This window comes from Carcharhinus amblyrhynchos, chromosome 15 (assembly GCF_965287045.1).
Source record: "Carcharhinus amblyrhynchos chromosome 15, sCarAmb.v2.hapA, whole genome shotgun sequence".
NCBI lineage: Eukaryota > Metazoa > Chordata > Chondrichthyes > Carcharhiniformes > Carcharhinidae > Carcharhinus > Carcharhinus amblyrhynchos.
In genome coordinates this window covers 67,500,677-67,525,472 of record NC_137338.1, presented here as the reverse complement: position 1 = coordinate 67,525,472, position 24,796 = coordinate 67,500,677, and the positions used below count along the sequence as shown (strand labels likewise).

The following is a 24,796-nucleotide window of genomic DNA, read 5'->3' as shown; positions in this document are numbered from 1 at the left end:
GGTGGAGGGTGCGGGTGTCTCTGTGCGGGTGGAGGGTGCGGGTGTCTCTGTGCGGGTGTCTCTGTGCGGGTGCCTCTGTGCGGGTGGAGGGTGCGGGTGCCTCTGTGCGGGTGGAGGGTGCGGGTGCCTCTGTGCGGGTGGAGGGTGCGGGTGCCTCTGTGCGGGTGGAGGGTGCGGGTGTCTCTGTGCGGGTGCCTCTGTGCGGGTGTCTCTGTGCGGGTGGAGGGTGCGGGTGGAGGGTGCGGGTGGAGGGTGCGGGTGTCTCTGTGGGTGGAGGGTGCGGGTGTCTCTGTGCGGGTGGAGGGTGCGGGTGTCTCTGTGCAGGTGGAGGGTGCGGGTGTCTCTGTGCGGGTGGAGGGTGCGGGTGTCTCTGTGCGGGTGGAGGGTGCGGGTGTCTCTGTGCGGGTGGAGGGTGCGGGTGTCTCTGTGCGGGTGGAGGGTGCGGGTGTCTCTGTGCGGGTGGAGGGTGCGGGTGTCTCTGTGCGGGTGGAGGGTGCGGGTGTCTCTGTGCGGGTGCCTCTGTGCGGGTGGAGGGTGCGGGTGCCTCTGTGCGGGTGGAGGGTGCGGGTGCCTCTGTGCGGGTGCCTCTGTGCGGGTGGAGGGTGCGGGTGCCTCTGTGCGGGTGCCTCTGTGCGGGTGGAGGGTGCGGGTGTCTCTGTGCGGGTGTCTCTGTGCGGGTGGAGGGTGCGGGTGTCTCTGTGCGGGTGTCTCTGTGCGGGTGTCTCTGTGCGGGTGGAGGGTGAGGGTGTCTCTGTGCGGGTGCCTCTGTGCGGGTGGAGGGTGCGGGTGCCTCTGTGCGGGTGGAGGGTGCGGGTGTCTCTGTGCGGGTGTCTCTGTGCGGGTGGAGGGTGAGGGTGTCTCTGTGCGGGTGTCTCGGTGCGGGTGTCTCTGTGCGGGTGTCTCTGTGCGGGTGTCTCTGTGCGGGTGGAGGGTGCGGGTGTCTCTGTGCGGGTGGAGGGTGCGGGTGTCTCTGTGCGGGTGCCTCTGTGCGGGTGTCTCTGTGCGGGTGGAGGGTGCGGGTGCCTCTGTGCGGGTGTCTCTGTGCGGGTGTCTCTGTGCGGGTGTCTCTGTGCGGGTGCCTCTGTGCGGGTGCCTCTGTGCGGGTGCCTCTGTGCGGGTGCCTCTGTGCGGGTGCCTCTGTGCGGGTGTCTCTGTGCGGGTGGAGGGTGCGGGTGCCTCTGTGCGGGTGTCTCTGTGCGGGTGTCTCTGTGCGGGTGGAGGGTGCGGGTGTCTCTGTGCGGGTGTCTCTGTGCGGGTGTCTCTGTGCGGGTGCCTCTGTGCGGGTGCCTCTGTGCGGGTGCCTCTGTGCGGGTGCCTCTGTGCGGGTGGAGGGTGCGGGTGTCTCTGTGCGGGTGTCTCTGTGCGGGTGTCTCTGTGCGGGTGGAGGGTGCGGGTGTCTCTGTGCGGGTGTCTCTGTGCGGGTGTCTCTGTGCGGGTGCCTCTGTGCGGGTGCCTCTGTGCGGGTGCCTCTGTGCGGGTGCCTCTGTGCGGGTGCCTCTGTGCGGGTGAAGGGTGCGGGTGTCTCTGTGCGGGTGGAGGGTGCGGGTTTCTCTGTGCGGGTGCCTCTGTGCGGGTGCCTCTGTGCGGGTGGAGGGTGCGGGTGTCTCTGTGCGGGTGTCTCTGTGCGGGTGTCTCTGTGCGGGTGTCTCTGTGCGGGTGGAGGGTGCGGGTGTCTCTGTGCGGGTGAAGGGTGCGGGTGTCTCTGTGCGGGTGAAGGGTGCGGGTGTCTCTGTGCGGGTGTCTCTGTGCGGGTGGAGGGTGCGGGTGTCTCTGCGCGGGTGCCTCTGTGCGGGTGGAGGGTGCGGGTGTCTCTGTGCGGGTGGAGGGTGCGGGTGCCTCTGTGCGGGTGGAGGGTGCGGGTGTCTCTGTGCGGGTGGAGGGTGCGGGTGTCTCTGTGCGGGTGGAGGGTGCGGGTGTCTCTGTGCGGGTGTCTCTGTGCGGGTGTCTCTGTGCGGGTGGAGGGTGCGGGTGTCTCTGTGCGGGTGGAGGGTGCGGGTGTCTCTGTGCGGGTGGAGGGTGAGGGTGTCTCTGTGCGGGTGGAGGGTGCGGGTGTCTCTGTGCGGGTGCCTCTGTGCGGGTGTCTCTGTGCGGGTGGAGGGTGCGGGTGTCTCTGTGCGGGTGGAGGGTGAGGGTGTCTCTGTGCGGGTGGAGGGTGCGGGTGCCTCTGTGCGGGTGGAGGGTGCGGGTGTCTCTGTGCGGGTGTCTCTGTGCGGGTGCCTCTGTGCGGGTGGAGGGTGCGGGTGTCTCTGTGCGGGTGCCTCTGTGCGGGTGGAGGGTGCGGGTGTCTCTGTGCGGGTGTCTCTGTGCGGGTGTCTCTGTGCGGGTGCCTCTGTGCGGGTGCCTCTGTGCGGGTGCCTCTGTGCGGGTGGAGGGTGCGGGTGCCTCTGTGCGGGTGCCTCTGTGCGGGTGCCTCTGTGCGGGTGGAGGGTGCGGGTGTCTCTGTGCGGGTGTCTCTGTGCGGGTGTCTCTGTGCGGGTGTCTCTGTGCGGGTGGAGGGTGCGGGTGTCTCTGTGCGGGTGTCTCTGTGCGGGTGGAGGGTGCGGGTGTCTCTGTGCGGGTGTCTCTGTGCGGGTGTCTCTGTGCGGGTGGAGGGTGCGGGTGCCTCTGTGCGGGTGCCTCTGTGCGGGTGGAGGGTGCGGGTGTCTCTGTGCGGGTGTCTCTGTGCGGGTGGAGGGTGCGGGTGTCTCTCTGCGGGTGTCTCTGTGCGGGTGGAGGGTGCGGGTGTCTCTGTGCGGGTGGAGGGTGCGGGTGTCTCTCTGCGGGTGTCTCTGTGCGGGTGGAGGGTGCGGGTGTCTCTGTGCGGGTGGAGGGTGCGGGTGTCTCTCTGCGGGTGTCTCTGTGCGGGTGGAGGGTGAGGGTGTCTCTGTGCGGGTGGAGGGTGCGGGTGTCTCTGTGCGGGTGGAGGGTGAGGGTGTCTCTGTGCGGGTGCCTCTGTGCGGGTGGAGGGTGCGGGTGTCTCTGTGCGGGTGGAGGGTGCGGGTGTCTCTGTGCGGGTGGAGGGTGCGGGTGTCTCTGTGCGGGTGTCTCTGTGTGGGTGGAGGGTGCGGGTGTCTCTGTGCGGGTGGAGGGTGCGGGTGTCTCTGTGCGGGTGGAGGGTGCGGGTGTCTCTGTGCGGGTGTCTCTGTGCGGGTGGAGGGTGCGGGTGTCTCTGTGCGGGTGGAGGGTGCGGGTGTCTCTGTGCGGGTGGAGGGTGAGGGTGTCTCTGTGCGGGTGTCTCTGTGCGGGTGCCTCTGTGCGGGTGGAGGGTGCGGGTGCCTCTGTGCGGGTGGAGGGTGCGGGTGCCTCTGTGCGGGTGGAGGGTGCGGGTGCCTCTGTGCGGGTGGAGGGTGCGGGTGTCTCTGTGCGGGTGGAGGGTGCGGGTGTCTCTGTGCGGGTGTCTCTGTGCGGGTGTCTCTGTGCGGGTGGAGGGTGCGGGTTTCTCTGTGCGGGTGGAGGGTGCGGGTGTCTCTGTGCGGGTGTCTCTGTGCGGGTGGAGGGTGCGGGTGTCTCTGTGCGGGTGGGGGAAGCGGGTGTCTCTGTGCGGGTGTCTCTGTGCGGGTGGAGGGTGTGGGTGTCTCTGTGCGGGTGGAGGGTGCGGGTGTCTCTGTGCGGGTGTCTCTGTGCGGGTGGAGGGTGCGGGTGTCTCTGTGCGGGTGTCTCTGTGCGGGTGGAGGGTGCGGGTGCCTCTGTGCGGGTGCCTCTGTGCGGGTGCCTCTGTGCGGGTGTCTCTGTGCGGGTGGGGGAAGCGGGTGTCTCTGTGCGGGTGTCTCTGTGCGGGTGTCTCTGTGCGGGTGGGGGAAGCGGGTGTCTCTGTGCGGGTGGAGGGTGAGGGTGTCTCTGTGCGGGTGTCTCTGTGCGGGTGGAGGGTGCGGGTGCCTCTGTGCGGGTGGAGGGTGCGGGTGCCTCTGTGCGGGTGGAGGGTGCGGGTGCCTCTGTGCGGGTGGAGGGTGCGGGTGTCTCTGTGCGGGTGGAGGGTGCGGGTGTCTCTGTGCGGGTGTCTCTGTGCGGGTGGAGGGTGCGGGTGTCTCTGTGCGGGTGTCTCTGTGCGGGTGTCTCTGTGCGGGTGGAGGGTGCGGGTGTCTCTGTGCGGGTGGAGGGTGAGGGTGTCTCTGTGCGGGTGGAGGGTGCGGGTGTCTCTGTGCGGGTGCCTCTGTGCGGGTGTCTCTGTGCGGGTGGAGGGTGCGGGTGTCTCTGTGCGGGTGGAGGGTGAGGGTGCCTCTGTGCGGGTGCCTCTGTGCGGGTGCCTCTGTGCGGGTGCCTCTGTGCGGGTGCCTCTGTGCGGGTGTCTCTGTGCGGGTGGAGGGTGCGGGTGGAGGGTGCGGGTGTCTCTGTGCGGGTGCCTCTGTGCGGGTGCCTCTGTGCGGGTGCCTCTGTGCGGGTGCCTCTGTGCGGGTGGAGGGTGCGGGTGTCTCTGTGCGGGTGTCTCTGTGCGGGTGGAGGGTGCGGGTGTCTCTGTGCGGGTGTCTCTGTGCGGGTGGAGGGTGCGGGTGTCTCTGTGCGGGTGTCTCTGTGCGGGTGGAGGGTGCGGGTGTCTCTGTGCGGGTGTCTCTGTGCGGGTGTCTCTGTGCGGGTGTCTCTGTGCGGGTGTCTCTGTGCGGGTGGAGGGTGCGGGTGTCTCTGTGCGGGTGGAGGGTGCGGGTGTCTCTGTGCGGGTGGAGGGTGAGGGTGTCTCTGTGCGGGTGTCTCTGTGCGGGTGCCTCTGTGCGGGTGGAGGGTGCGGGTGCCTCTGTGCGGGTGGAGGGTGCGGGTGCCTCTGTGCGGGTGGAGGGTGCCGGTGTCTCTGTGCGGGTGGAGGGTGCGGGTGTCTCTGTGCGGGTGGAGGGTGCGGGTGTCTCTGTGCGGGTGGAGGGTGCGGGTGTCTCTGTGCGGGTGTCTCTGTGCGGGTGTCTCTGTGCGGGTGGAGGGTGCGGGTTTCTCTGTGCGGGTGTCTCTGTGCGGGTGGAGGGTGCGGGTGTCTCTGTGCGGGTGTCTCTGTGCGGGTGGAGGGTGCGGGTGTCTCTGTGCGGGTGGGGGAAGCGGGTGTCTCTGTGCGGGTGTCTCTGTGCGGGTGGAGGGTGCGGGTGTCTCTGTGCGGGTGTCTCTGTGCGGGTGTCTCTGTGCGGGTGTCTCTGTGCGGGTGTCTCTGTGCGGGTGGGGGAAGCGGGTGTCTCTGTGCGGGTGTCTCTCTGCGGGTGTCTCTGTGCGGGTGGGGGAAGCGGGTGTCTCTGTGCGGGTGGAGGGTGAGGGTGTCTCTGTGTGGGTGTCTCTGTGCGGGTGGAGGGTGAGGGTGCCTCTGTGCGGGTGCCTCTGTGCGGGTGCCTCTGTGCGGGTGCCTCTGTGCGGGTGCCTCTGTGCGGGTGGAGGGTGCGGGTGTCTCTGTGCGGGTGGAGGGTGCGGGTGTCTCTGTGCGGGTGTCTCTGTGCGGGTGTCTCTGTGCGGGTGGAGGGTGCAGGTGTCTCTGTGCGGGTGCCTCTGTGCGGGTGTCTCTGTGCGGGTGGAGGGTGCGGGTGGAGGGTGCGGGTGGAGGGTGCGGGTGTCTCTGTGGGTGGAGGGTGCGGGTTTCTCTGTGCGGGTGGAGGGTGCGGGTGTCTCTGTGCAGGTGGAGGGTGCGGGTGTCTCTGTGCGGGTGGAGGGTGCGGGTGTCTCTGTGCGGGTGGAGGGTGCGGGTGTCTCTGTGCGGGTGGAGGGTGCGGGTGTCTCTGTGCGGGTGGAGGGTGCGGGTGTCTCTGTGCGGGTGGAGGGTGCGGGTGTCTCTGTGCGGGTGGAGGGTGCGGGTGTCTCTGTGCGGGTGCCTCTGTGCGGGTGGAGGGTGCGGGTGCCTCTGTGCGGGTGGAGGGTGCGGGTGCCTCTGTGCGGGTGCCTCTGTGCGGGTGGAGGGTGCGGGTGCCTCTGTGCGGGTGGAGGGTGCGGGTGTCTCTGTGCGGGTGGAGGGTGCGGGTGCCTCTGTGCGGGTGGAGGGTGCGGGTGCCTCTGTGCGGGTGCCTCTGTGCGGGTGGAGGGTGCGGGTGTCTCTGTGCGGGTGTCTCTGTGCGGGTGGAGGGTGCGGGTGTCTCTGTGCGGGTGTCTCTGTGCGGGTGTCTCTGTGCGGGTGGAGGGTGAGGGTGTCTCTGTGCGGGTGCCTCTGTGCGGGTGGAGGGTGCGGGTGCCTCTGTGCGGGTGGAGGGTGCGGGTGTCTCTGTGCGGGTGTCTCTGTGCGGGTGGAGGGTGAGGGTGTCTCTGTGCGGGTGTCTCTGTGCGGGTGTCTCTGTGCGGGTGTCTCTGTGCGGGTGTCTCTGTGCGGGTGTCTCTGTGCGGGTGGAGGGTGCGGGTGTCTCTGTGCGGGTGGAGGGTGCGGGTGCCTCTGTGCGGGTGCCTCTGTGCGGGTGTCTCTGTGCGGGTGGAGGGTGCGGGTGCCTCTGTGCGGGTGTCTCTGTGCGGGTGGAGGGTGCGGGTGTCTCTGTGCGGGTGTCTCTGTGCGGGTGGAGGGTGCGGGTGTCTCTGTGCGGGTGGAGGGTGCGGGTGTCTCTGTGCGGGTGTCTCTGTGCGGGTGTCTCTGTGCGGGTGGAGAGTGCGGGTGTCTCTGTGCGGGTGTCTCTGTGCGGGTGGAGGGTGCGGGTGCCTCTGTGCGGGTGCCTCTGTGCGGGTGCCTCTGTGCGGGTGTCTCTGTGCGGGTGTCTCTGTGCGGGTGTCTCTGTGCGGGTGCCTCTGTGCGGGTGGAGGGTGAGGGTGTCTCTGTGCGGGTGGAGGGTGCGGGTGGAGGGTGCGGGTGGAGGGTGCGGGTGCCTCTGTGCGGGTGCCTCTGCGCGGGTGGAGGGTGCGGGTGGAGGGTGCGGGTGTCTCTGTGCGGGTGTCTCTGTGCGGGTGTCTCTGTGCGGGTGCCTCTGTGCGGGTGCCTCTGTGCGGGTGTCTCTGTGCGGGTGTCTCTGTGCGGGTGCCTCTGTGCGGGTGCCTCTGTGCGGGTGCCACTGTGCGGGTGCCTCTGTGCGGGTGCCTCTGTGCGGGTGAAGGGTGCGGGTGTCTCTGTGCGGGTGGAGGGTGCGGGTTTCTCTGTGCGGGTGCCTCTGTGCGGGTGCCTCTGTGCGGGTGGAGGGTGCGGGTGCCTCTGTGCGGGTGGAGGGTGCGGGTGTCTCTGTGCGGGTGGAGGGTGCGGGTGTCTCTGTGCGGGTGAAGGGTGCGGGTGTCTCTGTGCGGGTGAAGGGTGCGGGTGTCTCTGTGCGGGTGTCTCTGTGCGGGTGTCTCTGCGCGGGTGCCTCTGTGCGGGTGGAGGGTGCGGGTGGAGGGTGCGGGTGCCTCTGTGCGGGTGGAGGGTGCGGGTGCCTCTGTGCGGGTGGAGGGTGCGGGTGTCTCTGTGCGGGTGGAGGGTGCGGGTGTCTCTGTGCGGGTGGAGGGTGCGGGTGTCTCCGTGCGGGTGTCTCTGTGCGGGTGTCTCTGTGCGGGTGTCTCTGTGCGGGTGTCTCTGTGCGGGTGGAGGGTGCGGGTGTCTCTGTGCGGGTGTCTCTGTGCGGGTGTCTCTGTGCGGGTGTCTCTGTGCGGGTGTCTCTGTGCGGGTGGAGGGTGCGGGTGTCTCTGTGCGGGTGGAGGGTGAGGGTGTCTCTGTGCGGGTGCCTCTGTGCGGGTGTCTCTGTGCGGGTGGAGGGTGCGGGTGTCTCTGTGCGGGTGGAGGGTGAGGGTGTCTCTGTGCGGGTGGAGGGTGCGGGTGCCTCTGTGCGGGTGCCTCTGTGCGGGTGCCTCTGTGCGGGTGTCTCTGTGCGGGTGTCTCTGTGCGGGTGCCTCTGTGCGGGTGCCTCTGTGCGGGTGCCTCTGTGCGGGTGGAGGGTGCGGGTGTCTCTGTGCGGGTGTCTCTGTGCGGGTGCCTCTGTGCGGGTGCCTCTGTGCGGGTGGAGGGTGCGGGTGTCTCTGTGCGGGTGTCTCTGTGCGGGTGTCTCTGTGCGGGTGTCTCTGTGCGGGTGCCTCTGTGCGGGTGTCTCTGTGCGGGTGGAGGGTGCGGGTGGAGGGTGCGGGTGGAGGGTGCGGGTGTCTCTGTGCGGGTGTCTCTGTGCGGGTGCCTCTGTGCGGGTGCCTCTGTGCGGGTGGAGGGTGCGGGTGTCTCTGTGCGGGTGTCTCTGTGCGGGTGCCTCTGTGCGGGTGGAGGGTGCGGGTGTCTCTGTGCGGGTGGAGGGTGCGGGTGTCTCTGTGCGGGTGTCTCTGTGCGGGTGCCTCTGTGCGGGTGCCTCTGTGCGGGTGGAGGGTGCGGGTGTCTCTGTGCGGGTGTCTCTGTGCGGGTGCCTCTGTGCGGGTGCCTCTGTGCGGGTGCCTCTGTGCGGGTGGAGGGTGCGGGTGCCTCTGTGCGGGTGTCTCTGTGCGGGTGTCTCTGTGCGGGTGTCTCTGTGCGGGTGGAGGGTGCGGGTGCCTCTGTGCGGGTGCCTCTGTGCGGGTGGAGGGTGCGGGTGTCTCTGTGCGGGTGTCTCTGTGCGGGTGGAGGGTGCGGGTGTCTCTGTGCGGGTGTCTCTGTGCGGGTGGAGGGTGCGGGTGTCTCTGTGCGGGTGGAGGGTGAGGGTGTCTCTGTGCGGGTGTCTCTGTGCGGGTGTCTCTGTGCGGGTGTCTCTGTGCGGGTGGAGGGTGCGGGTGTCTCTGTGCGGGTGGAGGGTGCGGGTGTCTCTGTGCGGGTGGAGGGTGAGGGTGTCTCTGTGCGGGTGTCTCTGTGCGGGTGCCTCTGTGCGGGTGGAGGGTGCGGGTGCCTCTGTGCGGGTGGAGGGTGCGGGTGCCTCTGTGCGGGTGGAGGGTGCCGGTGTCTCTGTGCGGGTGGAGGGTGCGGGTGTCTCTGTGCGGGTGGAGGGTGCGGGTGTCTCTGTGCGGGTGGAGGGTGCGGGTGTCTCTGTGCGGGTGTCTCTGTGCGGGTGTCTCTGTGCGGGTGGAGGGTGCGGGTTTCTCTGTGCGGGTGTCTCTGTGCGGGTGGAGGGTGCGGGTGTCTCTGTGCGGGTGTCTCTGTGCGGGTGGAGGGTGCGGGTGTCTCTGTGCGGGTGGGGGAAGCGGGTGTCTCTGTGCGGGTGTCTCTGTGCGGGTGGAGGGTGCGGGTGTCTCTGTGCGGGTGGAGGGTGCGGGTGTCTCTGTGCGGGTGTCTCTGTGCGGGTGTCTCTGTGCGGGTGGAGAGTGCGGGTGTCTCTGTGCGGGTGTCTCTGTGCGGGTGGAGGGTGCGGGTGCCTCTGTGCGGGTGCCTCTGTGCGGGTGTCTCTGTGCGGGTGGGGGAAGCGGGTGTCTCTGTGCGGGTGTCTCTGTGCGGGTGGGGGAAGCGGGTGTCTCTGTGCGGGTGGAGGGTGAGGGTGTCTCTGTGCGGGTGTCTCTGTGCGGGTGGAGGGTGAGGGTGCCTCTGTGCGGGTGCCTCTGTGCGGGTGCCTCTGTGCAGGTGGAGGGTGCGGGTGTCTCTGTGCGGGTGGAGGGTGCGGGTGTCTCTGTGCGGGTGTCTCTGTGCGGGTGCCTCTGTGCGGGTGCCTCTGTGCGGGTGCCTCTGTGCGGGTGCCTCTGTGCGGGTGGAGGGTGCGGGTGTCTCTGTGCGGGTGTCTCTGTGCGGGTGGAGGGTCCTGCTGACATGTTGAGTCACTGCGCTGGGACTCAGTATTACAATATAATTGACAGCACTGACCCTCCCCACACTCACTCCTTCCCCAGTCAGGAGCACACAGCACAGCTTCTGAATTGCTGCTGATAAGGGTTAGAAAGCTGTGTCCGAATTTATATAGCATCCTTATTTCCCATAGTCTACGACGACTTTTGTTTAGGCAGAATGTTAATCAGAATAAACTATCCTCAGATATTTCTGCAGGAATGTAATTAGGCAAAAATTAGTCCTAATAATTAACAAATTAACACCACGTTGAAAATTAACACTACGTAAAGCGATAGCAGGATGGGAGACCCAAAGCTTGGGTTTTAAAGAGTGATTTGAAGGAGAGAGGTGGAGGAATCTCCAAACTTTACCCTGGGTAGCTGAATACATGGTCACTGGTGGGAGAGTGTTTATTTATCAGGCAATTGCCAGCTAGAGACTGCGGCATGAACTCCAGCTGATGACTGTGAACCTCCTCCCCCACCCCGCACCCTCTCCGTGTTCCCCTCCACACCCTCCCTCCCCTCCACACCCTCCCTCCCCTCCACACATTCCCCTCCACACCCTCCCTCCCCTCCACACATTCCCCCCCACACCCTCCCTCCCCTCCACACATTCCCCCCACACCCTCCCTCCCCTCCACACATTCCCCCCCACACCCTCCCTCCCCTCCACACATTCCCCTCACACCCTCCCTCCCCTCCACACATTCCCCTCACACCCTCCCTCCCCTCCACACCCTCCCTCCCCTCCACACATTCCCCCCACACCCTCCCTCCCCTCCACACATTCCCCCCACACCCTCCCTCCCCTCCACACATTCCCCTCACACCCTCCCTCCCCTCCACACCCTCCCTCCCCTCCACACATTCCCCCCACACCCTCCCTCCCCTCCACACATTCCCCTCACACCCTCCCTCCCCTCCACACATTCCCCTCCCCACCTCCCTCCCCTCCACACATTCCCCCCACACCCTCCCTCCCCTCCACACATTCCCCTCACACCCTCCCTCCCCTCCACACATTCCCCTCCCCACCTCCCTCCCCTCCACACATTCCCCCCCACACCCTCCCTCCCCTCCACACATTCCCCTCACACCCTCCCTCCCCTCCACACATTCCCCTCACACCATCCCTCCCCTCCACACATTCCCTCCACACCCTCCCTCCCCTCTCCACATTCCCCTCCACACCCTCCCTCCCCTCCACACATTCCCCTCCACACCCTCCCTCCCCTCCACACATTCCCCTCCACACCCTCCCTCCCCTCCACACATTCCCCTCCACACCCTCCCTCCCCTCCACACATTCCCCTCCACACCCTCCCTCCCCTCCACACATTCCCCCCCACACCCTCCCTCCCCTCCACACATTCCCCTCCACACATTCCCTCCACACCCTCCCTCCCCTCCACACGTTCCCCCCCACACCCTGCCCCCCACCCTCCACGCCACCCCCACCCTCCCACTTCCTCTGCCCTGTCAGGCTGCTGTCCCAGTGTCCCCAGTTGGGTGAGTAGATATTTCTCAGTGTTGGTGTATTGTTGGGGAGATTGGAGTGATGATTGAACAGAGTGTGAGCGCAGGAACGCTGTGTGCCCTGCATTTATTGTATTTCGCAACACCGATGCCGTACGCACACACGGTGCGGTGTATCTCATGTAAGCTCATGGTGAAATCAAGAACTCGGAGCCGGAGTAGGCCACTCAGCCCGTCGAACCTCCTCCGCCATTCAATACGACTAAACTGATCTTCATTTTCCCACCTGCTCCCCGTATCCCTTAATTCATCGAAAGACCAACCGTCTGTCTATCCCAGACTTAACTGTATTCAACGATGGAGTGTCCATAACCCGCTGGGGTAGACAATTCCAAAGATTCACAAAAGTTTTTGACGTTTATTTATTAGTGTCACAAGTCGGCTTCCATTAACATGAAGTTGCTGTGAAAATCACTGAGTGAAGAAATGTTTCCTCATCTCACTCCCCAACGATCGGCTTCATACCGGGACTGTGCCCCTCGCTTTAGACTCTCTGAGCAGCGGAAACAATCTCTCAGTGTCCACCCTGTCAAACGCCTTCAGAATCGTAGAATACCTACCTTGCAGAAGGAGGCCATTTGGCCCATCCAGTCTGCATGGACCACAATCGGGTCCTGTTCCCGTAACCCCACTTATTTGCCCTGCTAATCTCCTGACACTGGGGTCAAGTTAGCCTGGCCAGTTAACCTAACACGCACACCTTTGGAGTGTGGGAGGAAACTGGAGCATCCGGAGGAACGTATAGGGCACTGGTGAGGCCGCAGCTGGAGTACTGTGTGCAGTTTTGGTCGCCGCACTTACGCAAGGATATTTTGGCCTTGGAGGGAGTGCAGAGGAGGTTTACTAGGCTGATACCGGAGTTGAGAGGGTTGAGCTATGAGGAGAGGCTGAATAAACTAGGCTTGTACTCGTTAGAGTTTAGAAGAATGAGGGGCGATCTCATTGAGACGTATAAGATGATGAATGGGATGGATAGGATAGAGGTGGAGAGACTCTTCCCACTCAGAAAGGACAGTAGGACTAGGGGGCACAGCCTCAAGATAAAGGGGGTGCGGTTTAGAACGGAGTTGAGGAGGAACTTCTTCACTCAAAGGGTGGTGAATCTCTGGAATTCTCTGCCCGTTGAAGTGGTGGAGGCTGCCTCGCTAAATATTTTTAAGACGCGGGTTGATGGGTTTTTGATAAGAGAGGGGATTAAGGGTTATGGGAAGAGGGCAGGAATGTGGAACTGAGCCACGACAGATCAGCCATGATCTTATTGAATGGCGGGGCAGGCTCGAAGGGCTAGATGGCCTACTCCTGCTCCTATTTCTTATGTTCTTATGAAACCCACGCTGACACGGGAAGAATGTGCAAACTCCACCCGGACAGCGACCCGAGGCTGGAATTGGACCCGGGTCCCTGGCGCCGTGAGGCAGCAGTGCTAACCACTGTGCCACCGTGCCAGCCTTGTACCTTTCGATGAGATCACCTCTCATTCTAAACTCCAGAGAATGTAGGCCCAATTTTGTCAGCCTCTCATTGCACTGGGCGTGACAGTTAAGAAATTTGCTTTGTCAATTTACTATCCGTATGGGAGTAGATGTTGCTTTCTACTCAAATGTAGTTGAGGTATAACACAGAGATATGAAATAGGAGCAGGAGTATGCCATTCAGCTCCTCTAGCCTGCTCTGCTATTCAATAATCGTGGCGGATCTGTTTGTGTTGAGTTCCACATTCCCATCAACTGTTGGCCTCCTTGCCCAACAAGAATCTATTCTTCTGTCTCAGAAATATTCAATGCTCCCACTTCCACCGCCTTCTGAAGTTGCACAACCCTCTGAGGGAAAAAAATTCTCCGCGCCTCTGTCTTTGAAAGGCGACCCCTGGTTTTAACACAGTGTCCCGCTGGTTCACCCACAGCAGAAACATCCTTTCCACATCCATCCTGTCAAGGCTGTTCAGGATCTTATATATTTCAATCAAGTCACCCCTCACGCTTCCAAACTCCAGCAGAAACAGGCCCAGTCTGTCCAACATTTTCTTATAAGGCATTCCAGGTATTAATTTAGTAAACCTCCTCTGAACTGCCTCCAATGCATTTACAGCCTTCCTTAAATAAGGAGGAATTGCAGAGTATTGGAGATGTGGTCTCACCAATGCCCTGTATAACTGAATCATAACATCCTTAGGTTTATGTTCAATTCCTCTTGTAATAAAATGATAGCGTTCCAGTAGAGTTCTTGATTACTTGCTCCACCTACACACAAACTTGTTGTGACTCATGCACAAGGACACCTCGATCCCTTGGCATCTCAGCATTTTGCAGTCATCTCCCATTAGAGTAATACTCTATTACTCCAATTACCTGAAGGAGGTTCACCAGGCTGATACCCGAAATGAGGGGGTTAGCTTATGAGGAGAGATTGAATAGACTGGGTCTGTACTCGTTGGAGTTTAGAAGGCTGAGGGGGGATCTTAGAGAGACTTACAAGATAATGAAGGGGATGGATAGAGTAGAGGTAGAGAGATTCTTCCCGCTTAGAAAGGAAACCAGAACTAGAGGGCACAGCCTCAAAATAAGGGGGGCGCAGTTTAGAACAGAGTTGAGGAGGAACTTCTTCTCTCAGAGGGTGGTGAATCTCTGGAATTCTCAGCCCGTTGAAGTGGCGGAGGCTACCTCATTGTATATGTTTAAGTCACGGGTGGATAGATTTCTGATTGATAAGGGAATTAAGGGTTATGGGGAGCAGGCGGGAATGTGGAACTGATCCACTTCAGATCAGCCATGATCTTATTGAATGGCAGGGCTGACTCGAAGGGCTAGATGGCCTAATCCTGCTCCTATTTCTTATGTTCTTACTTATTTATTCTCACTGCAAAAGTGAAACTTCACATTTTGCAACATTATACTCTCCATTGGCCAGATTTTTGCCCACTCACTTAACCTATTCATATCCGCCTGCAAGCTCCTTATGTCCTCTCCACAATATGCTTTTCTATCAACCTTTGTGCCATCTGCAAATCTGTCAACCATGTTTTTGCTCCCACTGGTCAGTGTCTCCATGTACGTTCACCAGATGTGAAGATAATTGCCCATCCCGAGTTGTCCTATATTGAGTTGCCCCCTCTGCTATTTCAGCTGGGCATTACCCACTGTGGCTCTGGAGTCACATGTAGGCCAGACCACGTAAGGACGGCAGATTTCCTTCCCTAAAGGACATTAGTGAAACGGATGAGCTTTCTTGACAATCGATGATAGTTGTCAATGGTTACCATTACCAAGAATAGTCTTTTGTTTCCTCAAACTGCACTGGTGGAATTTGAATTCATGTTTTCTTATTAGTAGTGCAGCACTCCCTTTAAAAAAAAGGCAATGCAGTGAAGAAACTGATGCTACAGAATCTCCTTCATTTTCCACAGAGGCCTGTGGCCTACCAGGCAGACTGCAGTGGAGGGGTTTTGGAACAAGCTGTTCCGTATATGAAAACCCTGTCTCACTGATCATGACAATCGTTTTATAAGCTACGATCACATTTGGTTTACAGAAGAGATTGCAGTCAATGTGTGGATCCACCTCCTTCTGTTGGGAAAAAGATACAAAAGTCTGAGTTTGCGTACCAACTAACTCAAGAATAGCCTCTTCCCTGCGGTTATTAGACTTTTCAACGGACCGACCTTATTATTAAGTTGATCTTTCTCTGTACCCGAGCTATGACTGCACCACTACATTCTCTATTCTCTCTTTCCTTCTTCTCTATGAACAGTATGCTTTGTCTGTATATCACGCAAGAAACAATACTCTTCACTGTATACTAATACATGCGACAATAATAAATCAAATCAAACCAGAGAAACATTCTGCCATCACATCAGAGCATTGCCACATCACTTTGGACACACCCTGAGTGCTGTGAGCGTGATAAAAATGCACACTTTGGAGCTGTTCCCTGCCTTCCAGGACTCAAGGTCAGCGGGGAGACACAACTGGGGGAAACAGTGTGGAGTTTGCACATCTTTAAAAAGTTGATGAATGGGGGGGGAGGGAGGGGTGGGGGAATTGCTGTTAATCAAAGGTGCTGCATTCTCTGATAGATGCCCACTCTCTGGGCAGTTTGGTGAGCAGTTTATACTAAGGCTCCACCACAGTAATGTAGTTATTGATCCCCTGCATTAAGTTCTCTCTCCGTTTGGCAATTAGTGCTTATTGAGCATTATTCGTGGGCATGAAGTCAGAATCCCCAATGCTGCTCAGACCTATGAGAGCAGGTGCAGATGGTGATGCAGTGAGCTATTTGCATAGTGTCCAGTATCCTGCAGACTACCTCCCTGTCTCTGGGGCCTGCAGCTGAGATTGCTGAGGGTATGTCATCACTGTTGTGTGAAAATCTGTGTTAAGGTGGCTGATTTTGTTCTAACCAATTGCCTTTGAACAAGAGCAGAGGGTTTCTGATTTTTTTTATATATATATGTGTGGTCTGGCTGCTTGCGCATCTGGTGTAAGTACATGGTAAGCGCTCTGACTTTGGAAGGTTTCTGTCTGTCTGTCTGTCTGTCTGTCCCCTGAAATGCTTAGGAGCGTCACCAGGCTATGATGCGTCGTACTTTAGAACGTAACCAGCAGCTGGAGCAGAGACAGAAGCGGTGGTCGTGGGGTGGAGTAGGATCTGCAGGAGCTTCGTCCAGAGATGGTGAGTGAGAGGATCCAGAGCGGACTGCAGTTTCTACACTACGTGACGAGTGTGTGTGTGAGATAGAGATAGAGAGAGAGAGAGACAGAGAGCCTTAGAGCTCCTGTCCAACTCTGAGGAGTTATTCTATAGCTGATTTCAGACACCACGGCCAGCTATCTGGGTTTTTATAAAGTAGAAACTGGTTAATGTGTGCCTCACCCCTTTCTGTTCATTCCTGATGTGGAACTCTGCAGTCTGTGTATCTCGCAGCCCGTGGCCTAACGCTGCTCTTATTTAAATAAATGAAAACGAAAGAGAAAACATTAAATGCAGGAAATTTGCAAATATTTACAATTTTTGCTGACTCACGCATTAAGATGGATAGTGCGAACCTGAGTGAATTATTGAAGGTGACTGTCCCTCAGTAATCTGTTTCTGGCAGGGTGATTTTCTTTTTAAAACACGTCTCTACGACCGTCATTCACAAAGCCTGCGTTTCTGAAGGTGGAAATTCTTTGCGTTATAAGGTCCCCCCCCCAACCCACCTTCCCCTCATGTAAAAGGGAGGTCCCAGGGTCTGTACAGCTTGTGGTAAGACTGAGACCCAGTTTGAACAGCTAGACAGGAGCATTGCAGTGTTGTTAAGGGAATGCTGGCGCAGTACAGCAGGCAGTGTTTCTGTTACAAAAATAGATCGATTTCCCAATCCCTTCACCATGTCCCTGAAACTGCGTCTGAAAGCACGATTGCTGATGCTTGTGGAAGGTGTGGCTTTGAGACATTTTGGGTGAATTAGCTACAGTATTCCGGAGCTGCTGTGCAGTTAAAACATGTTGCACACCACCCTGGTGCGTGTGGCTCCAGAGTCTCCTCTCCCTCCCCTTGCACTGTCTGCTGAGATGTTTTCTTGTTTTTAATTATTTGATTGAGAGTGATAAAACTGTTCCGCAGCTGACCATGCTTTATTCTGATTGTGTCATGTAGGTGAATCAGAAAATACCCCACCCTCTCCTGTAGGTTTATCAGTCAACAGTCACCCTCCTGCAGAGCCCGTGGCCCTTGATGCTGCAGACTGCGTTTCTGGTATTTTGGATAATTACTATACCTAGGTGTTGTCTTTTGACATTTCTGATGTCTTACCCAGTTGTCCAACTGATCTGTTTAACCCACCCAGTGTCCTAATGGTTTTTTGCTGTTTATATTACTAATGCGTGACATATTTCGGATAACGTGTGTGTGTGTGTGTGTGTGTGTGTGTGTGTGTGTGTGTGTATGTGCCCATGCATATGTGTGTATTTGTGTCTGTATCAACGTGTGCGTCTGCTTCTGTATCTATGTGTGTGCGTCTGAGTGTGTACGTGCATCTGTGTGTGTATCTATGTGTGTCTGTCTGTGTGTGCCTGTTGTGTGTCTTATGTGTGTGTCTGTGTGTGAGTATTTGTGTGTATGTGTTATGTGTGTCTGTGCGTGCACACCTATGTGAATGTCTATCTGTGTCTGTGTATCCATGTGTGTGTGTCTGTGTGTCTGTATGCGTGTCAGTATGTATGTTCTCACTGATCTTTCAGTAAGTGGTAAGCATGGTTATTATACTATTTTTGACAAGACTGCACCATCTCCTTTTCCAGCACGAGACTGTGAATGTGTTTGCATTGAGACTGTTTTCCAGCACTAGACTGTGAGTGTGTCTGCACCAAGCCTGTTTTCCAGCATTAGACTATGAGTGTATATGCACTAAGGCTGTTTTCCAGCACTAGACTGTGAGTGTGTTTGCATTGAGACTGTGTTTTCCAGCACTACACCATGAGTGTGTCTGCATTGAGACTGTTTTCCAGCACGAGACTGTGAGTGTGTTTGCATTGAGACTGTTTTCCAGCACTACACCATGAGTGTGTCTGCATTGAGACTGTTTTCCAGCACTACACCGTGAGTGTGTCTGCATTGAGACTGTTTTCCAGCACGAGACTGAGTGTGTTTGCATTGAGACTGTTTTCCAGCACTACACCATGAGTGTGTCTGCATTGAGACTGTTTTCCAGCACTACACCGTGAGTGTGTCTGCATTGAGACTGTTTTCCAGCACTACACCGTGAGTGTGTCTGCATTGAGACTGTTTTCCAGCACTACACCGTGAGTGTGTCTGCATTGAGACTGTTTTCCAGCACGAGACTGTGAGTGTGTCTGCATTGAGACTGTTTTCCAGCACTACACCGTGAGTGTGTCTGCATTGAGACTGTTTTCCAGCACTACACCGTGAGTGTGTCTGCATTGAGACTGTTTTCCAGCACGAGACTGTGAGTGTGTTTGCATTGAGACTGTTTTCCAGCACTACACCGTGAGTGTGTCTGCATTGAGACTGTTTTCCAGCACGAGACTGTGAGTGTGTTTGCATTGAGACTGTTTTCCAGCACTACACCGTGAGTGTGTCTGCATTGAGACTGTTTTCCAGCACTACACCGTGAGTGTGTCTGCATTGAGACTGTTTTCCAGCACTACACCGTGAGTGTGTCTGCATTGAGACTGTTTTCCAGCACTACACCGTGAGTGTGTCTGCATTGAGACTGTTTTCCAGCACTACACCGTGAGTGTGTCTGCACTGATGCTGTTTTCCAGCACTAGACTGTGAGTGTGTCTGCACTGATGCTGTTTTCCAGCACTAGACTGTGAGTGTGTCTGCACCGATGCTGTTTTCCAGCACTAGACTGAGAGCGTGTCTGCACCGAGACTGTTTTCCAGCACTACACCGTGAGTGTGTATGCGCCGAGACTGTTGTCCAGCACTAGACTGTGAGTGTGTCTGCACCGAGACTGTTTTCCAGCACTAGACTGTGAGTGTGTCTGCACCGAGACTGTTTTCCAGCACTAGACTGTGAGTGTGTTTGCACCGAGGCTGTTTTCCAGCACTAGACTGTGAATGTGTCTGCACCGAGACTGTTTTCCAGCACTAGACTGTGAGTGTGTCTGCACCGAGACTGTTTTCCAGCACTAGACTGTGAGTGTGTCTGCACCGAGACTGTTTTCCAGCACGAGACTGTGAATGTGTATGCACTGAGACTGTTTTGCATGCGTGCTTGTTTGACTGTGTTTTATTTTCAATCTCCGAACTCTTGTATCAAAGTGAGGAGCTATGTCGAAGTGTAATTGCCCTTGCCCGCTCTCTCCTTTTTGCAGCAGCTCCTGCTGCCAATCTGCTCAGACAGATGGCGTCACCTACCAACCAGGCTGGGCCCACCGCGACACCAAGCGACCCACACCCCCCTGAAAGAGGCAAGTGATTACCCTGCTGGGTGGCATGCGTGCTCCCTGTGGGATCATGCTTCTGAGGGCCATATTAACTTAATCTCATCCTGTCTTTACCACAGTCTTGTCTGTTTGTATGCCTTGCAAATAATCTGGTCAAACACCAACAAAAAAAAGAGTAGATTCCAGACTGGTTATGAGTGAGTGGGTAAGTGTATATTATCCACTTGGGACGCACTATTAATAGCATGTTATATTACAGTATCTGCACTGGGTGTAGAAGAAGGCTGTACCTTCTCTTTCTGGTACCCAGCGCAGTGTTTAGCCCAGTGAATTTTACTTGCGGCTTTGAGCAGCTAATGGTCACTGTGTAACGTCAGCTTCGAGCAGCAGGCATTGTGGGTATGAAGCATTTTTATTATTCATTCATTTACAAGATGTGGGCGTTGCTGGCCAGACCAACATTTGTTGCCCCTCCCCAATTGAGAATGTGGTGGTGAATCGCCTTCTCGAACTGCTGCCGATCCTGTGGCGTAGGTACACCCACAGCGCTGTTAGGGAGGGTGTTTCGACCCAGCGACTGCAGAGAAATGACGATATCTTTCCGAGCCAGGATGTGAGTGACTTGGAGGGGAACCTCTGGGCGGTGGTGTTCCCATGTGTTTGCTGCCCTTGTCCTTCTAGATATTAGTCAAATAGGAGGCAGAGAGTGGGGGTCAATGGGTGCTATTTGGATTGGCGGTTGGTGACTAGTGGAGTGCCCCAGGGGTCGGTGCTGGGGCCTCAGCTATTTACCATTTATATAGATGATCTGGAGGAGGGAACCGAGTGTATGGTGTCGAAATTTGCTGATGACACCAAGATTGGGGGAACGGCAAATTGCGCGGAGGGTGTGGAGAGTCTGCAGAAGGATCTAGATAGGCTGGGCGAATGGGCCAGGAACTGGCAAATGGAATTTAATGTTGGCAAGTGTGAGGTGGTCCACTTTGGTAGGAATAATGGTAGGAAGGATTATTACTTACGTGGCGAAAAACTGCAGCAGGCGACGGTGCAGAGGGACCTCGGGGTCCTTGTGCATGAGTCGCAAAAACCCAGCTTGCAGGTGCAGCAGGTGGTCAGGAAGGCGAATGGGATGCTGGCCTTCATAGCGAGGGGTATTGAATATAAAAGTAGGGAGGTCTTGCTGCGGCTGTATAGGGCACTGGTGAGGCCGCAGCTGGAGTACTGTGTGCAGTTTTGGGCGCCGTACTTACGCAAGGATATTTTGGCCTTGGAGGGAGTGCAGAGGAGGTTTACTAGGCTGATGCCAGAGTTGAGGGGGTCGAGCTATGAGGAGAGGCTGAATAAACTAGGCTTGTACTCTTTAGAGTTTAGAAGAATGAGGGGAGATCTCATTGAGACGTATAAGATGATGAAAGGGATGGATAGGATAGAGGTGGAGAGACTCTTCCCGCTCAGAAAGGACAGTAGGACTAGGGGGCATAGCCTCAAGATAAAGGGGGGGCGGTTTAGAACGGAGTTGAGGAGGAACTTCTTCACTCAAAGGGTGGTGAATCTCTGGAATTCTCTGCCCGTTGAAGTGGTGGAGGCTGCCTCGCTAAATATTTTTAAGACGCGGGTTGACGGGTTTTTGATAAGCGAGGGGATTAAGGGTTATGGGGAGAGGGCGGGATTGTGGAACTGAGCCACGGCAGATCAGCCATGATGTTATTGAATGGCGGGGCAGGCTCGAAGGGCTAGATGGTCTACTCCTGCTCCTATTTCTTATGTTCTTATAGTTGTTGTGGGTTTGGAAAGTGCTGTCAAAGGACCCTTGGTGAGTTCCTACAGTGCATCTTGCAGATACATGGATGCCCCTGTTTGTCGGTAGTGGAGAGAGTGAATATTAGTGGTTGGAACAATAATCAAGTGGCTGATTTGTCCTGGGTGGCGTTGAGCTTCTTGAGTGTTATTGGAGCTGCACTCATCCAGACAAGCAGAGATTATTCCATCACTATCCTGACTTGTGCCTTGTAGGTGGTGGATAGGCTTTGGCGAGTCAGGAAGGGGGTCACTTGCTGCAGGATTCCTAGCCTTTGACCTGCTTTGGTAGCCGCAGTGTGTACATGTCAGGTCTAGTTCAGCTTCTGGTCAACGGTAACCCTCAAGATTTTGAAAGTGGGACACTTAGCAATACAAATGCCATGGTTAGATTCTCTCATTGCCTTGCACAGATGTTACTTGCCACTTGTCTAGGTCTTACCGCATTTGGATGTGGACTGTTTCAGTGTCTGAGATGCTGGAAAATCTCAGCAGGTCTGACAGAATCCGCAGTATTTTTGCTTTTAATTCAATGTCTGAGGAGGCGCGATTGGTGCAGAACACAGTGCAGTCGTCAGCAAACATCCTCACTACTGACCTTCCAATGGAGGGAAGGCTGGGCCTAGGACACTACCTTGAGGAACTCCTGCAGAGACCGCGAGGCTTCCCACACAAGGGACTGTCAGTCGCGGGCAGACCAGGAAAACACCAGAGACAGCGATCAGCCGTGAGATCTGATTGGGCAGTGGAAGGAGCCAGAGGGACTGAATGGCCTCCTCCTATCCCTTTATTCAGGGTGCCATTACTGAAGGCCAATTAACTATTAAATTTTCACTCAACGTGCATTCAATCCGCGGTCAAAAAACAGGAAGCAGTCAATGGCTTTCGGTTAACCTTGTAATGGGTTGATCTGAGCTGTTGACAGAAGCTCAGCCAATCAATGCCTTTGTTCCTTTGGTTGGACTGACCGTTCCGTCTCCCTATTAATGTGAGGGATTCAAGACAATCTTTCGTTCCACAGTGCTTTTGCTCGATTTTTAAGATAACATGAAATTTGAGAGACGTGGGATGACTTTTCTCCTCATCGGGGCAGAATACATTTTTTTGTAATCTTCAAGCAGCTACCAGTGTGTTGACAACTCTGCCTCAGCCCTTTCAGTGCTGGTCACCGCGGCGATAAATTGGGAAGAGGTGACAAAATGAGATGAGGCGAGTGGAGTGAAAAAGGTGGAGTCGATGTTGGGGGGAAGAGGTGGTGCAGGGTGTTAAACGGGAGGGCAGAGCTCTGCTGCCCCACCAGTTTCCTGCTGCATCTGAATGGTTATAAATAGAGAGAAGGGGATGTGCAATGAGACCCAGGTATCTGTACACCGGCCACTGAAGGTGCAGCAGGCAGTAAAAAAGGCAAATGGTATGTTGGTCTACATAGTGCGAGGATTTGAGTACAGCAACAGGGATATTTTGCTGCAATTATACAGGACCTTAGTGAGGCCACGCCTGGAATGCTGCGTACCGTTTTGGTCTCCTTATCTGAGGAAGGATGTTCTTGCTCGAGCGGGAACGCAGAGAAGGTTTACTAGACTGAATTCTGGAATGGCAGGACTGACAGATGAAGAGAGGTTGAGTCGGTTAGGGTTATGTTCGCTGGAGTTCAGATGGGTGATCTGATTTGAAACCGATAAAATTCTAACATGGCTAGACAGGGTAGATGCCGGAAGGATATTCCCGATGGCGGGGGTGTCCAGAAGCAGGAGGTCACAGTCTGAGGTTGAAGGGTAGACCATTTTGGATGGAGATGAGGAGAAGTTCCTTCATCCAGAGAGTGGTGAGCCTGTGGAAATATCTACCACATAAAGCAGTTGAGGCCAAAACATTGTCTGTTTTCAAGAAGCAGTTAGATATAGCTTTTGGTGCAAAAGGGATTGAAGGAGGGAGGACGGGATCAGGCTATTGAGCTGGATGGTCAACCATGATCATGATGAATGATGGAGCAGGCTCGAAGGGCCAAATGGCCTCTTCCTGCTCCTATTTTCTTTGTTACTACGTCCCTCAGCCCCCTGCTCTTGTTCCATGTTTGCATCATCATCTCTGTGGGGGACTTATTTCTGGGGGGTCTCCTCACATGATCCCCCTGCCTCCACCTGCACCCCCCATCCCGCACACTGCATGCACACCTGCACACTACACGCGCACACGTGCATACACACACGCACATTTGCACACACACACATGTGCATACACACATGTGCACATATGCACACACATGCACATATGCACACACACATGTGCACACGCGCACATATGCACACACAAATGCACACACGTGCACACACACGTGCACATGTGCACATATGCACATGCACATGTGCACACACGTGCACATATGCACACGCACATGTGCACACACGTGCACATATGCACACACACACGTGCACATATGCACACACATGTGCACACACGTGCACATATGCACACACATGTGCACACACGTGCACATATGCACACGCACATGTGCACACACGTGCACATATGCACACGCGCACATATGCACACGCACGCACATGTGCATACACACGTGCACATATGCACACACGCACGTGCATACACACGTGCACATATGCACACACACGCATATGTGCATACACACATGTGCACACATGCACTTATGCACACACATGCACATGGACGTGAACACATGCACACACATATGCACACGCACATAAGCATATGCATACACACACACACACACACACACACATACACACACACACTGTTATTTAAAATACATTGTGATTTACGTGTTAAATCTTTTTGTCAAGAGAAATGTTCCAAGTGTTAATCTTTTAGGAACACCATTTTTAATGCCACCGGCAAACCAGGCGAAGAGCAAGAGTTGGTAATCTGTACCTCTTCCAGAAACTGGCTATTCTTGTTAATTCTGAATCATTTGCAGGATGCTGGTGGGAAATTCTCGTATGTGAGCGTTGGAGAAACGACTGATTATTGATTGGCTGGATAATGTCTGGGCTCACGTGTGAGCCCACAGACTCTGTTTCCAGCCTGTCGATTATCAGCTGACGAAGCCCTGAGGGGGAGTCGCAGTGCAGAAGGTCAGGTTAGGATCCCACCCTGTAGTGCCTTCTTCCCCTTTACAGGGTGGATTAGCCTGTACCACATTAGCATGGGCAGATGTTTGGCATACATCTACTACATGCCCGTGACAGCAACGGTGGACATGTTTTGCCAAGGTGTTGTGGGGCTACTGGTGTTCAGCCTTTTAGCTTGTTACAGACTTTGTTCCCTTCAAGTAGATTTTCAGAGTTTTAAATGATGGCACAGTGGTTAGCACTGCTGCCTCACAGTACTAGGGACCTGGGTTCAGTTCCTGGCTTGGGTCACTGTGGAGCTTGCACATTCTCCCTGTGTCTGCATGGGTTTCCTCCGGGTGCTCCGGATTCCTCCCATTGTCCAAAGATGTGTGGATTAGGTGGACTGACCATGCTAAATTGCCCGTTAGTGTTAGAGGGACAGCTAGGGTAAAGACGTGGGGTTACGGGGATAGGACCTGGGTGGGATTGTTGTCGGCGCAGGGCCGATGGACTAAAGGGCCTCCTTCTGCATTGTAGGGATTCTATTCTATGATTCTCAATCAGCTGTTTTACTCCTAGCTACAGTAAGGGTCCTAATGCGTCAAGGTGATGCAGTCCAGAGCCTGGGATATAGATTTTACACAAACAAGTATCATTCCAGATTCAATTACACCTAATTAGCATATGCCAATCAGAGATGTATATTTGTATTGACGTTATCTATGTCCATAAAGGTATAGTTGTCCAATTGCAACTTGTGCACGTCTACCTAATTATAATATCATCAAGCAATGATAGCTGTATGTCTGACCAATGGTATATCAACCTCCCATGTCCATTGTTCCTTGTTCTAATGAACATTTAGAGGCTGTAGCTGCACATTGTTTAATTCAATTCTTGTGTGCAAATTGTGCGTGACTAAAGCCTCCCACGTAACTAGGCCTTGATGCTTACCTGG

The 24,796-nt window shown here is 56.5% G+C and overlaps 1 protein-coding gene across 2 annotated transcripts in view; it reads left to right on the top strand.

Annotated features, from left to right (window-relative positions):
* LOC145353390 (MAP7 domain-containing protein 2-like) overlaps positions 1-24,796 on the top strand; it is a 141,068-nt gene that overhangs the window by 58,626 nt on the left and 57,646 nt on the right. The window contains exons 5-7 of one of the 2 annotated variants that reach the window (XM_080204120.1): positions 15,615-15,729; positions 16,696-16,794; positions 18,881-18,976. In XM_080204120.1, coding sequence (XP_080060246.1) covers positions 15,615-15,729; positions 16,696-16,794; positions 18,881-18,976 — 310 coding nt within the window. The remainder of the gene's footprint in view (positions 1-15,614; positions 15,730-16,695; positions 16,795-18,880; positions 18,977-24,796) is intronic. The other variant, XM_080204118.1, reaches the window with a different exon arrangement.